Raw genomic sequence first — 12,016 nt, 5'->3', positions numbered from 1 at the left:
GGTAATTGCGACTTTTCATCTCACAATTCTGACTTTTTTTCCCCCCACAACTGCAAGTTAACATCTTGCAATTTAGACACTTTTTTTCTCAGCATTAGGTGATACAAACTCACAAATCTGACTTTTTTTTCTCAGAACTACATGATACAAACTTGCAAATTCAACTTTTTTTTCTCAGAATTGAGAGATATAAACTTGAAATTGCGAGTTAAAAAGTCAGAATTGCGAGACAAACTGAATTCTGAATTCTGAGAAAAAAAAAATGAATTTTGAGATATAAACTCGCAAATCTGACTTTTTTTTTCTCCAAATTGGGAGATATAAACTTGCAAATGTGAGTTAAGTCAGAATTGTGAGACAAATGAGCAATTCTGAGAAATAAAGTTGGAATTTTGAGAAAAAAAAACCTTTTTTTCTTAGAATTGTGAGAAACTCGCAATTGCACATTAAGAAGTCAGAATTGCAAGAATTCTGCGCAATAAAGTCAAGAGTTGAGATAAACTCGTAATTGCAAGTTGTAAAGTCAGAATTGCAAGATATAAACTTGCAAATCTGACTTTTTTTCTTAGAATTGTGAGATATAAACAGACAATAAACTTTTTAAAATTGCGACTTGTCTCACAATTCTTTTGTTTTCTTTTTGAGTTTTTCTTGCAATTGCGAGTTTATATAAACTTTAAAAACTTTTCTTAGAATTACGTTATACAAAGTCGTAAATAATGCATTTTTTTTCTCAGAATTGCAACTCTGACTTTATAACACGAAATTGTGAGTTTATATCTCACAATTCTGAGAAAAATGATTTACGAATTTGTATAACGTAATTCTAAGAAGAAGAAAAAATCCAAATTGAGAATTCCAACTTCATTACCTTATGTCTCACAATCCTGAGAAAAAAAAAAGTCAAATTTGCAAGTTTATATAAACTCACAATTGCAAGAAATAGTCAGAATTGTGAGACAAAGTGTCACAATAACCTTTTTTAATTGTTTATTCAGTGGCAGAAACAGGATTCAATAGAAAATACTGTCAACAGACAGAAAAAAATAAATCACCATGTTTTTGGGGAAAAATCTTGCATAAAATCAGTGAAAAATTATTTATGAACAAACCCATCAGTAAAAACCTTCAGAATATAGATAGGAATAAAACTAAGTAACTAGCTACTGAAGTAGAGAAAACAGACTTTAAATATATTTACAATTAAAATATACAAAACACAAACAGATAAAGTGCAATAAAATAAACATAAGAAGTTATATAGGATGTTTTCTTTCCATTACTCTGAATTCTCAAAACTGACCAGTGAATGAAAAAAACAATGTTTTGCCTTCAAACCCATAAGGTATGCTGCTGGATGTGTTTAAGATTGTTATATCAAGACTGTCAATCAAAAATGTAGAAACACACAAACATTTCATCTCATGAAGATTATTTGAGGAACATTTCTAATAGTTGGGTAAAACACCTTAAATTAAATTTTAACAATATTTTCACACCTTTTCTTCAACGCTTTCATACACTGTGTTGAAATGGCTGCATGAACATGCAAAAGTAATTTCCTTAAAACACACCCGGACTGACTTGTAAAGATTGCAAAGAAAAGCAGACCTATTCTCATCTTACATATAGAGCAGCGTTTCCTAACCTGGTACACATTTGGATGTCTACCTCAGCTGACACCCAACCTGGTGTCTCTAAAGACAAAGCTATTAAATTGAATCAGGTGTGTTTGATTAGAAAAACACGCAAAACGTGCAGAACTGCAGGGCGAATGCTGGGAAACACTGACATGGAGTAGCAAAAGCTCAGTGCAAAAATGCTCTAAAGCCATCTTAAAGATGGACATAATCCTGCTTTACAACTCTGATTATTACAACGGTTTAAAGTGAGCCATTGAATCCCTGACAGAATGTGCAGGTTAAGCCCTAGAGTTTGACACAAGCATTCACTTCCATCAAAACTTATTAGGTGTGTTTACATACTCTAATTTTTGCAGTTGCATTTAGTTGCACAGCCCTAAGATAGACAGAATTAAATGGAAAGCACATGGAGACCTGAAGCTGAAGTTTCCCACTTCTCAAATGTGTTTCCTGAAAATAAGACTTAAGTAATCTCACATGTCGCCTTTAGCATTTCAACCTGTGCTTGGAGACACCAAAGCCTCAATCAAAAGTCAATCTCAATACAAAGTCATACTGAACAACTATAAAGCCCAAACACACCGCCTATCCACATTAATTTTATAGTTTGAGAGACCACAGTGAAGGTAGACGCCATAAAAATGTAATTAGAGACAGATGAAAATGAAAGAAATAATACTATATAAAATCCAGGGCTGAACAATATAATTTTTTTTTCTGGCCAGCAGTTAACACTATAAATTCAAAACCACATGTTTGCTGGAAAACAATGATATGATGCTTCGTAACACATTCTTACTAATGCTTTCAAGTTATATTTAACCACATGTGTGTTAGCCAACTAGATTAACATTATCTTTATGAAAAATCAGCAGAATTGAAACAATGCACAATACAAGTACAACATAAGTCTGCAAGATATTTACAAAATCTGTGAATATGCTAACATTTTCTCATGCTGGTCCACTTAACCTATAGAATGAACTCAACGGTCTAAACTCAACTTTAGCCTTGTTTTCATTTGTGTCAAATTAAATGTGTTTTACACTCTCAACAAGGTCCATTTTCTTACTGTATTTCAACAAATGTTCTAAAGAATTTTAGAAAAAACATTGAAGACAAAATTGATACTTAAAGCAAACATTACCAAGGTCTGAAATGCACTCTATACAAATATGTGAATGCAAACACTTCTAAGGTGAATGCATAGCCGTGTCAGACTAACACAATGCAAGTACGTGTTCCCACAAGACTCGCTATATTAGCACAAGCGGTCCTCTACACTGAGCTGTTTCAGATTAAGTGCCATCGTGGCAGAGAAACACTTTGAGGTAAATCTTAAAATAACACTTTGTTTTGGAAGACCAATTTTCACTATTAATTATCACAATTAGTACATAATATTGCCTTATTCTGCATGACCATATTTTAAATCCCTACCTAATACCTAAATTACATATTAAATAGGGCTGGGCGGTATACCTTTTCATACCGAATACCGGTGTTTTTTTTTTTTTAATGATATTCATTTTTCATATACCCCAATACCGGTGAGTGTGTGCGTACGAAGCGCTGGGAACACGTATGTTGACGCAAACAGAAACCGCAGCTTGCACGTGCTTGTCTGAAGCAACACATCTGAGGTGTGGACGTATTTCAGTATATCTGAGAAAGACCCAGGGTTAGCGATTTGCAAAACTTGTAATGCTGAAATTTCAAGAGGGGGTGTGTCTGCAGTGATGACTAGAGCAGAGATCGGCGCATTGTGCGCAGACAGTAGCTTTCAGTGAGAGAAAAACAATGGCTTTACGTTAGTGTTACGTCGCAATATTTTAAAGATATGTATTTTCTATATACTGTATTTTTATTAATATTTATGTTTTAAAGCCAATGGATATCACACAAGCAACGTGGAAACTGATCAATATGTTAAAGTGAAAGTAAAAACTGACTTTCAGCATCTGATGTGCATTCTTTCAGACAATGAGAGACGATTATACTTCATATGCTGATATTAATTTAGTCCCTTAATATTTTTCTTGTGCCCCGAACATGGTGGGGAAAGGTTTGTGTAAGGTTTGTTTTTGAAAGTCTTAAATAAAGCTCTTAATTTTCATTGATGACTGCAGTGTTATTAGGGGGTTATGAAAGTCATGTGGGGACTGAAAGACAAGAATTGCGATGAAACTTCAAAAGGCTATCCATTGAATAAATATGAGCGCTGCACGTTTCAAAATCATTTGTTGCGCTACTTTGTATACTACCATTCTGATAGCGCCTCCTGCTGGAAGAGAAACGCGTGAACTTGTGAATAATGCACAATAAAGTGTTGTGTATTTTGACTGCAAATCATGAATTCGGATTTCTTCACCTCATTACAATTATGAGTGCCACTGTCACTTCTTTGTGAACAGCAGCATTTTGTGAGACCAATCAAACCTGGGTTAATACTAGTCCGGTCAATGTAAGCCAATATACTGCAGTAATTATTCTCTAATTTATTAGGAAATGTGGTTAACACCTAGTCATGCATGAAAAAAAAAAAAATACCGTCATATACCGTGATACCGTATAATTTTGAAAAATACCGTGATATAAATTTTTGGTCATACCGCCCAGCTCTAATATTAAAGACATCTAATAGGCATCTATTTGACATCTGAAACGTCCAATTGACGTATTGCAGATGAGCAATGTACAGACAATTGACGTATTGCAGATGTAAACGTAGACATCAAACAGACGACTCTGAGATGTACGTGTGCTATCAGGGTTCCTAACTATTAATAAGCATTAGAAGTTTATTTAGGCAAAATACGAAGTTAAAAGGAAGCTATTAGCGAGAATTGGGCCTTAAAATAAAGTGTGACCCATTTTACAGGATTATTCAGAATAAAAATTGCCTAATAATCACCCCATGTCATCCAAGATATTCATCTCTTTCTTTCTTCAGTCACATAGAAATTAAGTTTTTTGAGGAACATTGCAGGATTTTTTTCCCCATAGTGGACTTCAATGGTGCTCAACGGATTGAAGGTTAAAAATGCAGTTTCAATGCAGCTTTAAATGATCCCAGCCTTGGAATAAGGGTCTCATCTAGCTAAACAATCAGTCATTTTCTTTTTTTCTTTAAAAAAAAAAAAAAAAAAAAAAAAAGATATTTATACACTTTTTAACCACAAATGCTCATCTTGTTTTAGCTCTGTGTAGGTCAAGACAGTTAGGGTAACTCCCATCTCATTTTCTCCTCCAGCTTCAAAATCACCCTATTGATGTTTTTTCTTTTTTTAAAGCGTGTTTGACTCTCCTTGCACGTTCACTTTGTAAACACTGGGTCGGTACTTCTGCAGCGTTGTATGATGACTTTGGAGGAGAAAATGAGATAGGAGTTTTTCGACATACCCTAACTGTCTTGAACCGGAGTGCACAATGTCCGAATGCGTATCACAAAGCTAGACAAGATGAGCATTTGAGGTTAAAAAGTATAAACAAATTGTAATTTTTTGTAGAAAGCAACCAATCATTTTGCTAGACAAGACCTAGAGGCCTTGAAGCAGCATTTAAACTGCATTTTTATTCTTCACTGCTTTGAGCACCATTAAAGTCTGCTATGTGGAGAAAAATCCTGGAATATTTTCCTCAAAAAACTTAATTCTTTGCAACTGAAGAAAGAAAGACATGAATATCTTGTATGACATGGGGGGGTGAGTAAATTATCAGTAAATTTCCTTAAAAGAAGGTTAATAGTGAGAATTGGGCCTTAAAATCAAATGTGACCAATCTTAAAGGATTAGCCCACTTTCAGAATAAAAATTCTGATAATTTACTCACCCCCATGTCATCCAAGATATTAATGTCACTCTTTCTTCAGTCGTAAAAAAGATTTTTCAATGGTGCTCAACGAATTGAAGGTTAAAAATGCAGTTTCAATACAGCTTTTAAGGGTTCTAAATGATCCCAGCCAATGAACCTAGTGAAACAATTGGTCATTTTCTAAAAAAAAAAAATAATAATATTTAGACACTTTTTAACCACAAATGCTCATCTTGTCTAGCTCTGCGATGGCAATGCAGATGGCATGTCAAAAAACTCCCATCTCATTTTCTCCTCCAACTTTAAAATCATCCTACATCGCTACAGAAGTACTGACCCAGTTCTTACAAAGTCAATGTGCAAATAAGGTCAAACGCCCTTTACAAAAAAAGTAAAACAGCGATGTAGGACGATTTTGAAGTTGGAGAAGAAATTGAGATGGGAGTTTTTGACGTACCCTAACTGTCTTGAACCAGAATGCACAGAGTACTCATGCACATCGCAGAGCTAGACAAGATGAGCATTTGAGATTAAAAAGTATATATAAATTGTACATTTATAGAAAATAACTGATCGTTTTGCTAGATAAGACCCTTATTCCTCGGCTGGGATCATGTAGAGTCCTTTGAAGCTGTATTGAAACTGCATTTTTAACCTTCAATCCACTGAGCACCATTGAAGTCCAGTATATGGAGAAAAATCCTGAAACGTTTTCCTCAAAAAAAATTAATTTCTTTACGACTGATGAAAGAAAGACATAAATATCTTGGATGAAACGGGGGTGAGCAAATTATCAGGAAATTTTTATTCTGGAAATAATAGTGAGAATTGGGCCGTAAAATGAAGTGTGACTATTCTTAATGACAAAGTCAACATGTTTATAGATGGCTACCCGTAGAGAGTGGTTGAGTTCACAAAACCCCGAAGAGTTTTAGCATTTGAGTTGCTCTTCCCAAATTTTTGTTTTGATTAAAATAAGCTCTGAGGTTTTCACATTTTGTTCTTTAACATACTGTAGATTACATAAAGTCAGACCTCAAATAAGAATTGAATCCACTGTATTAAAAAAAAAAAATACACGTGACTTCACATTTGACAAGCAACTGATGTTAACACACCCAGAGTGACTTTAAAATTCACATTTGAAACTTGATTGCGCATAATTTATGCTGTAGAACAAAATATCAAAGTAACCTTTGAAAGAACCTTATTTTTATTCATAAATCCAAATCCAAAACCGCAGAAACTCCGGAGGGAATGCACGCTAAATTAGCCTGGCTTTGGTTTAATGACATTAAATCAACCTTTGAGAACTGGGATTGGTTACCAGCAGGGTAACACAAACACATGTTAAGTATGTTTGATGGCACATTAGTAAAAAGTTTGGAAAGCATTCACATTTCCAGTATGTTTCTGGCCTAAGTACTCCATGAGCATTAACTTTCTTCTCCGGTTGTTTTTCTTCCTCTAGTCTCGTACCTCTTCCAAAGCTTCACCGAGGGCGAGTTGAAGAAGGTGATCGCAACCCTGGTGGACCGGAAGGAGAGGAGGATCAGAGCCGAGACGGGACGGAGAACAAAACGAGCACGGAAAGGCCCGAAGCCGTGCTCTCTACACGAGGTCGAGCTCACAGTGAGCGAGCTCGGGCTCGGATATGAAAGCGACGAGACGGTGCGCTTCAGGTACTGCAGCGGCAAGTGCATCCATGAACGACGCAACTATGACTTTGTAATGGAGCACATGCAGTTAAATAATGGCTCCAGTGAGAAAGGCCGGCGAGGACGGGACAGCATTAAAAAAGACAAGGCGCGCTACACCCCATGTTGTCGCCCTACAAAGTTCGAGAAGAAAATGTCTTTCTTTGACAACAAGGACAGATTCTACACCATCCAGAATGTTTCTGCGAGAGCGTGTGGTTGCGTATGACGTTCCGGTATACTATAAAAACTTCAAGGAGAATGTCTATACATTGGTGACGGCAACAGAGAATGTTTCAAAATTCCGTGGAAGCCACGGAACTTTGGAACTTTCTTCGTGAGACACGCAGAAACCATGGAACAATTCGAGAACGTAGGGCAAATTGCAATTTCTAGATACCAAGAGCGTCCCGCTGTGCCACAATGGAAAGAGTGAAAGTTACAGAAAAGTGCAACACAAAACGCAAAAGACAAGGCCTGAATTTTCTAAAGCCTTGGGAACTATGGGAAAAAGTTTTGCTTCTGCCTTTTCAGTGGTTTCTGGCACTTTTGATTAGCACAGGGCACTGGACTTTAACCAAAGGTGGATTGTTGGTTTAATTCGATGGGACCAAAAGCTGGCGGGAGACTCTTTTCGCCTTCCACTGGAAACTTCTGCAGAGGAACAAGTACAGATATAGTAGTATTTAACCGAAGATATATATAAATATATATTATTGGTAGAGGGCTACAGAGACAACTGTATGCTGCTCGCTTTTGTTACGAATCTGATTACTGAAGTATGAAGTGCAACGCAGCTGTGAAAACTACCTCATTTCTTTCTTTGTTTCTTTTTTGTTTGTTTTCTTAGAAGAATGTACATGCAATGAATCTTGTTCTACCGCACCCACTTCCTGGGATTACGCTAGTCAGAAATATGAATCAGAGGTGTACGTGTAGAGAAATGCTTCTCGATCAAAAGTAGGATGGATATTATCTAAAACAACACTGTCACTTGAAACGTATATGCACACTATATAAAACCACTGAATTTGACCTTAAAGCCTTGCCAAAGCATGTCTGATCAAATCCAAGCATCTCCCATGCTTGAGACAATTTATACCCAGATATTTACGTGTAACATAGGAATAGGCGATTCTATTCTAAAGTTTTCCCAAATGTGTCGTCCCTTAAAGAGCTTAAAAGTCAGTTTTTCTCATGGTCACGCTCATGTTCACATTCTTTTAGACGATGATTTTCAAGATACATTGTCTTTTGGAAAGTAATTCCAGTGGGGTGTTCCATAAAACAAGTTTACCAAATAAGTCAGGCTTTTTTCAGTTAGTCTGACTTAATTTGAGCCAAATCAAGTGACAATAAGTAAGACTAACTAAAATAAGCGTGGCTTATTTGGTAAATTTATTTTATGGAACACCCCTCAGGTTTAGTCCTTCTCAACAGCAAACATATACATTTATTATCCTTACACGTAATTGTAATCTAAATCCTGTTAGAAATAAAGGTTCTTTAATGGTTCTTTACAGCACTTTACATTAAAAAAAGATCTGTCCTTATAAGAACCATTTTCTGCTGTACAAGTTTATCAAAAATTGATCAAATTCATGATTTGTTATATCAAAGTGTTGGTTTTTGGGTTCAACAAGAAAAAAAATGCAGTAATGAGAATTTGATACAATAATGTGCAAAATTGCTCTGCTAAACATTTCTCAAAAAAAAAAAATCAAAATTTTATTTCGATATATATATATACACACACATACATTTGTGACCCTGGACCAATAGCCAAAAATACATTGTATGGGTCAAAATGATAGATTTTTATTTATTGCCAAATATCATTAGGCTATTAAGTAAAGATCATGTTCCATGAAGATATTTTGTAAATTTTCTACTGTAAATATATCAAAACTTAATTTCTGATTAGTAATATACATTGCTAAGAACTTAATTTGGACAACTTTAAAATATGTTTTTCTCAATATTTAGAATTTTTTTTTTGCACCTTCAGTTTCCAGATTTTCAAGTAGTTGTATCTCTGCCAAATATTGTCGTATCCTATAACCTATATTTTTTTAATGCTTATTTAATCAGCTTAGTGTATAAATCTCAATTTAAAAAAAAAAAAGACCCTTATGACTGGTTTTGTGGTCCAGGGTCACATGTATATGAAATGTGACCTGGATACATTTTAATGAACAATATAATTTTTTTTTCAGTTACTTAAAGATTGTGCAGCTTAAATGGTTCTCCTATGACATCTTAAACCTTTATTTCTAAGAGTGCACATGCTTTGCCCCATTCATTCTTTATGTTATCGTTTTTAGTTTCTGGACTAATTACAAAGCATAAAATCTGTTATAAACACAGTTAACTGAGTGCATGTGTGAAGATGAACTGCTGAAGAGACTAATGGTGGAGTTGTAAGCGGTTCTAAGCTGTTCAGACGTACAGGATTAAGCGTTAAGTTTAGCCTTGTCCTTTCAGAAACATGCTGTAAAAGTGTAGCCAGTCTTTTCACTGCTACATTCCAGTTAAATTCCTGTATATATTACACAATACTCCATGAAAATCAGAAACACAAAAGGACAAATCTGTTTTATATGCAAAGCATGCTGAACAATCTGATAGAGTTGAATTTGGTCTGAATCAAATGAGCCACAATCCCCAAATCAGTTAACAGATTATTACGATAGTCTACAACTATGTTTCTTGATATTCGTTCACCTAACTTCTTCATCCTTGCTATTCTTTCTCACTGAAAAATACCGTGGTCTAATTGAATAATTCTGAAGTAATTAAGGACAAAACTACAAATGGGATTGGAGTCACGCCAGGATCCGTCAAGCCCTAAACACGTCTTTCCTTCAAAGCTAATGGAATTACTGTAAAAACAAGGCAACAGCTAATGGAGCATGCAGCCGTTTTACACGGATCAATTACATTTCAATTCATCTGGAAAATTGTTTTTTTGTCATTTATGTATTTGAATTGTGAACTAAAATGTAATGTACCTTCTGAATGAAAATGGAATTGCCACACACCGTCAAACCCAGCTCAAGGATAAACAATTGGTACGTACTGCCCTCTGGAAAAATCAGCAGCAGACAAGACAACATGTCTTTAATTTGTTTTTAGAAATTTAAGGCACCCTGCCAATGGTGGAACCCTAGTAAGCGATTAAACTGTGTCTAAGCTTGCTAATTGGATGCAGGAGGCGATTTCTTGCTTCGATAAGGCAGTACCAGTGTGGTCTGTGCAAATAAAATTATATTTTTTTGTTTTGGAAAATTGCAAAAAATAAAAATTGTAAATTAGGTTCTCCCAAAGAAAATAAAGATTTGCTTAAAATGTAGGCCATCAACGATGTAGGTCAGTTTGTTTCTTCCTCAGATTTGGAGAAATGTATCATTACATTACTTGCTCAACGGATCCTCTGCAGTGAATGGGTGCCGTCATATTTTAGCTGGAAGCAACAGTTTGAAGTTAAAGTGTCTTAATGATGGATTTGTTTTTTTGTTTTTTACAAACACACAGCTTTTGACTTTTCAAGATGTTAATTGATGGATTGGAGTGGTGTGGATTATTGTGGATTATTGTTATGTTTTTATTGGACTCTTATTCTGACGGCACCCATTCGCTGCAGAGGATCCACTGGTGAGCAAGTGATGCAATGCTGCATTTCTCCAAATCTGATGAAGAAAAAAACTGGTGGTTGTAAATTTTAAACAAATTTTAATTTCTGAGTGAACAATTCGTTTAAACTTAGTATGTAACTGTTTTTGTCCCTCTCTGAAAAAGCTAATGCAAATAAGACAAGGGGTTCAGTGACTCCACTTCTGTCCATTTATATTGGAGTGGAGTACTTGAGTGTCTGTATTTGAGTTGAAAGTACTGCGGCAGTATTACAGGAATGCAAATGTGTGTGTGCGTGTACATGCGAGTGTGTGTTGTTGTTACATTTCCCATGTCAACCAATCATGCATTTGGGAGTGTTGGATTTTTTCACACCAACAGCAGAAATGTCGATGCAGTGCATCTGTATTGTGGATAAACAGTATTTATTGCAAAATGCTTTTCATTTATATTTAGATATTTCAGGAGGGAGACAGAAACTTATTTATTATTTTACACTTGTGCCAAATGGAATTTATAAAGTCGGCTGAATAAACATACCCAGCTTACAACAAAACACAAAAAGTTGCTTATTTGTCTTGAGTTTCTAAATGTACTTTCCTGTTTACGCTCAACTACAAGATGTGCAGACTGCAGATTTACAATGCCGCAACTTCAGGGCACAAGCCGAAGAATTCAATTCTAGTGGGAGAGATCTTGTTTACAACTCTTTGATGTTTAAGCAATTGCATGTGGTGATGTAAGGACGATAAAAAAAAACAATACAATTAAAGCAATAACAAAATCAAGCGGACGACTTGTTAAGGTCAAAGCGAAAACAGATTCTCCCAACGTAAAATCCAAAATAAGTCATTTCATAAGCATTCACCCCATTATGACACATTTGTACCATCACTGGTGCGGCCAGTAGGGTTTAGAGGTCACATAAATAGTTGAATTGAGATCACTTGTGTTGTCAAGGGGCTTGATTCTAGTATAAACACACCTCGTTCTGGAAGATCCGACTTTCTGGTGAGTCAGTACTGTGGCAGAACCGCCATTAAGGGAAAAAAAAAAAATCAATCCAAGCAGCTAATTGAAAAGCATGAGGAAGGGAATGGATACCAGAAGATTTCCAGAAGTGTATCCCTTGGAGTACAGTTAAATCAATCATTAAGAAATGGAAGAAGCTGTAAATCTAAGGAAAGCCGCCAAGAGACCAATGACTACCATAAGTAAACCAGGGGCGAT

The 12,016-nt window shown here is 35.5% G+C and overlaps 1 protein-coding gene across 1 annotated transcript in view; it reads left to right on the top strand.

Moving 5' to 3' along the window:
* Positions 1-11,323, top strand: part of LOC141344423 (uncharacterized) — a 39,685-nt gene extending 28,362 nt beyond the window's left edge. Inside the window, exon 3 of the mRNA XM_073849311.1 lies at positions 6,928-11,323. Coding sequence (XP_073705412.1) covers positions 6,928-7,382 — 455 coding nt within the window. The 3' untranslated portion in view covers positions 7,383-11,323. The remainder of the gene's footprint in view (positions 1-6,927) is intronic.
* The last annotated feature ends 693 nt before the right edge of the window (positions 11,324-12,016 follow it).

Source organism: Garra rufa, chromosome 10, assembly GCF_049309525.1.
Source record: "Garra rufa chromosome 10, GarRuf1.0, whole genome shotgun sequence".
NCBI classification, from domain to species: Eukaryota; Metazoa; Chordata; class Actinopteri; order Cypriniformes; family Cyprinidae; genus Garra; species Garra rufa.
Note: the sequence above shows the minus strand (reverse complement) of the source record. Positions and strands in the feature narration are given on the sequence as shown.